Here is a 4,308-nt window from a genome sequence, read left to right as displayed (position 1 = left end):
GCTCCTTCTGCAAGTCACAGGGTAGAGCATTAATGGTGACCATCCCTGGCAAGGAAAGAGGGCAGTGGGATTTAGAGATGGCAAAGGCTGATACTGAGAATGTGCCTTTAGCCAAAGGCACCACAGAGAAGAAATGAGAAATAACAAGGGTCCAGTGGCCAGGACTGGAAGCTAACCCTGGCCAGCAAAGGGACTCTTCCTCCTGGCTCTGTTTCCTTGATGGCGGCTATCACTCACTAAAGAGAGTTGCCAGCTGCCTACTGAGGAATAGCCTTGAATGGAGCTACCTTATTGACCAGCGTGGGCAGAGCTTGTGGCCTCAGGCCCAGTGGGGTCAAGAGGTCAGACAGGCCATGCGAGGCAGCACGTAGGGCCTGACCCCCCTCCAGCTCTAGTTTCCCAGGACTGCGGCCTGCTGTCATGGTTGGAACAGGGCCAGGGAAGTGGCGCTCCCGGGAAAACAGAAAAGCCAAGAGCCATGTTGTGGTTTCAGTTCTTGCCAGTGAGATTGAAAAATACACAAAACGTGGACCCAGTGAGAGCCAGGGGCCAGCCCCCATCCCATCTCCCTGGCTCCCATCACCCTTCGTCCGGTGGGCTCTTGCTGGGAGTACCCCTGAGACCTGGAGAATTCATGGCTCGCCACCTAAATTCTCCAGTACCTCCTGTCCCTGTCTGATGGGTGCACAAAGAGGTATCGGCCCTCCACCTTGTCCTGGCATCACGGTTCGGCAGGGCACCGAGATACGTTTCGTGTTTCCCAACAAGGCTCCATCCCCAAGTTCAAGCTGATTTCCTTCACATTCCTCCTGCTTCGGGGCCCCAGGCTGGCCCTATGACATCCTTAGATCTGAGTTGAGCTCTGGACAGTTCCTCTGGCCCTTGTGATGTCACCACTGGCCGCAGAGTGTCCATGGGCAGGCTGGTGCTGAGCTGATCACCCCCGACAGGGGTCAGGAGTGGCGGTGCAGAGGGCGTGGCACAGGCAGTGGTGGTAAGTGAAGTGGTGGACATGCCCGGGGTGGGAGCACCTGGTCACCTGTCTCCTCTTCGGCAGGCCTCCCCTGTGTACAGCGTCAGCTTTCCCCGCAGGAAATTGGAGTAGATTCGGAAAAGTTTGCACAAAGTATCGACAGTGAACGTTCGGAGTGGAGCAGCAGAGGCTGCGTCTGGAAGGGAGGTGGCCTCCTTCTGCCAAGGAGAGAACAGAAGGTTACGATGTGCCAGGGACACTGGAGGGAGATGGGATTCAGGCTAGAATCGGAAGGAGGATGAGAGCCTCAGTATTTCTTGGCAGGGGCCCTTCTCCCCTTTTACAGAAAGGGCAAACAGAAGTGAAGGAGGCACCCACTCCCACACACCTGGGCTCCCAGCGCCCGAAGCAGGGAGGTGAGGCTGCGCAGGCTGCTGACGGCTTTATCCACATGCAGCTGCAGGGTCTCAGATGGCTGGGAAGAGTTGGCCAGCAGAGCCTGGCCCCGCAGGATGGCTTCTGAGAGCAGGGCCAGGCCCTGCCAGACTTCCACGGCCTGCTGCCCGACCTAAAGGGAGTGGACACTTGGAGTCAGAGGCCCAAGCTGGCCCCTCCCTCTCAGCAGCCCCAAACCCCAAGCTGAGCAAAGTGAAGGCATGGCATCAGTTTTGTTGAATTAATGAATGAATGAAGAAAGGAACAAATGAATGGACATACTGCTTTCAGCCCTGCCCTTCTTGTATCATTCTCCCTCCCACCCCATCAGCTTCCCAAAATGAGATTCCCAAAGAAGAAAAACATAAACTCACATTCATCCTCTTCCAGGTATAGAAATTGACCTTGGTGTCTGGGACAGTGATGTTCTCACTGAAGCTGCAGCCTTCAGCACAGCCCATCTGAAATGCACCACCCCCAGAGTCAGGCTCTCCTCCACCGTGCACCTTACCTAGTTTCCAGGTATGCCTTGGGTGCTACCACTTTTTACCGTTTTTACTGGTGGTTCTGGCTTCCCACCTCCCTGCACCAAGTGCCAGGAAGGGGCTCAGGTTCCTGGATCCTGGAGCCCCCACCCCCACCCCCAGGACTCCTGAGAGTGAGTGAGTTCTGTGGAATGTCCTGTGGAGGGAGGTCTCACCGTGACATTTTCGGCCTCCCTGGCCTCCAGGATGTACCTCTCCAGGACTCGGCTGTCACAGATGAGGCGAGGGGGGGCGCCCAGGACTGGGAGGCCCAGAGGAAGCAGCAGCAAGGACAGCAGCAGCAGCACCAGGGCAGGACATTCTAGAAAAGAGTGCCAGGCTGAGTGTGTCTGGAGGAGCAGGTTCACACATCCCGCCCCTCTGCCCCCAGCTAGTCGCTCCCGACCCGAACCTTCCCAGCGCTCAGGTTCTGCCTCCTTGGCCTTCATTCAATCCCGCCACCGCGGAGCGCACACCCCACCCCCCAAACTACCGGCATCCACTTCTCCCGGGCAAACTTCAATCCCGGTGTGACAGAGGCTTCCCCTCTCGCAGATCCCGGTAATTGCTCCAAGACCCAGGTATCAGCTTCCTCCCCACGCACAGAGCAGCCCCTCTTCTCCCCGAACCCCCAAACTGCGTCCCCGGGTCCAGGTCAGATTGTACCTATTCCCGGCGGCTCCCAGAGCCCTGAAGGCACGTGGAGGCTGCCCCAGCCCCCTTGCCCTTCCGGGGTCCTTGGCAAGTTGTAGGTCCTTGAACCCGGCTACCTCGGGGCCACTAGCCTCGGCCGTAAATTCCTGCTCAAACAGGAGCCCAGGAGGGCGGGGGCTCCTCCAGCCGGCGAGTACTCACCGCACGACCCCATCTCCGCGCCTCCCCCGGCCCCTCAGCGACCTGGGGCTCGGCCGGCGCCCTTGCCGGGAGCTCTCATCCCGGGAAGCGCGGCGGGGCAGGGCCAGCCCCACGCCTGAAGGAAGGGGCCACCGTCCAGGGGCCGCCGAGCCGGGGTCGCGCAGAGCGAGCGCAGGACTCCTGGCCAGGGTCCGCGAGGACTGGCGCGCGGCGACCGGCCGGGGTTGGCCCGGGGACTGCGGCTCCGCCGGGGGTCGGGGCTGTTATCAGCATGTGTGCGTGCGTGTGTGGGGGTGGGGGGCAGGCTGTGTGCGTGAGGGGTCGCCGGAGGTAGGGGCCAGAGGGGTCAGAGCGGGGCAGGACGCCCGGGTCGGGGTTTCGCCGGGGCAGGAGCACAGCGGCCGCTAGCGCGGAACGGGACACCGGTCTGCGCGTCAGACCGCGGTTTCTGGGAGGTGCCGCTTGGTGCGCAACCGCGGGAGGGGTGCCATTCTGGGAAAGGCAACGACGCTCCCCCGGGCGGGGGAGGGGGCGTCCCATTCTTGGCCGGGGGTTCAGAGCTGGGAGCCCGGTTCCTTCGAGGCAGCTGTGTCTGGAGGCTGGAAGGTGCTGGCAGAGGCAAGTTGCCTTCCTTCTCACAAGCCCACTACTTGTTCTAGAAGCCAGTATTTGTTCGTGGTCTGAATTTGATGGGGGCACACGGAGCAAGAAATCTGGGCGTCTTCTCTCCCCACTCATCACTTTCTAAGACTCTGAAAACCCAGAAATGGAACTTTCGGGCACTGGGCACGTGGTATGTTGTGCAGAACAGGCCATGCACTTTGACATCCTTTTTGTTGTTTTTGTCTTTGACCTGTGATATAGGTTAGCCTGGTGGCAAAATTCTTAAGAACTCTGCAATAGAGCTATCCCCCAGGTGATGGCCGTTCAGATTTGCAGCTCAGCCTTTGGGGCTTCTAGGAAGCATCAGGGCAACTTTCTAGAGCAGGAGTCCAAGGCTGGCTGGCCTCCCAAACCTCAGAAAGTGGTCTCAGTCCTGAGCCTCAGTGCCCTGACTTATCAAATGGGGCTGGTGAAAGTCCCAGTCCCAAAGTCCTACAAATACTGGTGGTTATATATATTCCTTCACATCCTTACCAGTTCTGTGATATGAAAGATATCTCGTTCGAGCCATCAGTGCCTTCTTTTGTGCAAGTCAGCTGACTTTTGCAAGACAAAACGTGTTTGAGACCTAGCTCTTGCTTCCTGGAGTTTGTAGCTTACAATAGAGATAAGATGGGTACACAGGGCAGGGTGTGAGGACTGGAGTGTGCAGAGCCTGGGTGGAAGGGTTTGGAAGAGGCAGAGCTCACTGTTAGCTGGGGGTATCATGGAAGATTTGATGCAGGAGGTGACTTGAGCTCAGCCTTGAAGGGCAGGTAGGATTTCAAGGGGAAGGGATGTGAGGTGGGGCAAGAGGCTGGTACAGCAAGGGAAGTGGAAGGTCTGGCTGGTCAGGCGGGTCAGAGTGGAGGGTGTGAA

At 58.7% G+C, this 4,308-nt stretch overlaps 1 protein-coding gene across 2 annotated transcripts; it reads right to left on the bottom strand.

The window, feature by feature from the left end:
• Nucleotides 1–481: 481 nt before the first annotated feature.
• On the bottom strand, nucleotides 482–3,820 carry EPO (erythropoietin). 2 transcript variants are annotated; one of them, XM_039221854.1, is made up of 5 exons: nucleotides 2,788–3,820; nucleotides 2,109–2,254; nucleotides 1,783–1,869; nucleotides 1,362–1,541; nucleotides 482–1,191 (listed from the first exon to the last, which is right to left on the bottom strand). In XM_039221854.1, exons 1-5 carry the CDS (start codon nucleotides 2,798–2,800, stop codon nucleotides 1,036–1,038), a joined length of 582 nt encoding a protein of 193 aa, XP_039077785.1. In that variant the 5' UTR covers nucleotides 2,801–3,820; the 3' UTR covers nucleotides 482–1,035. The 2 variants fall into 2 exon arrangements, with proteins under 2 accessions (XP_039077785.1, XP_039077784.1); XM_039221853.1 differs by lacking the exon at nucleotides 2,788–3,820 and adding an exon at nucleotides 2,345–2,422.
• Between the last annotated feature and the right edge of the window lie 488 nt (nucleotides 3,821–4,308).

This window comes from Hyaena hyaena, unplaced genomic scaffold (genome assembly GCF_003009895.1).
Source record: "Hyaena hyaena isolate Hyena2069 unplaced genomic scaffold, ASM300989v1 scaffold_1030, whole genome shotgun sequence".
Lineage (NCBI taxonomy): Eukaryota > Metazoa > Chordata > Mammalia > Carnivora > Hyaenidae > Hyaena > Hyaena hyaena.
The sequence above is the reverse complement of the archived record's forward strand: the minus strand, read 5'-3'. Positions and strand labels throughout refer to the sequence as shown.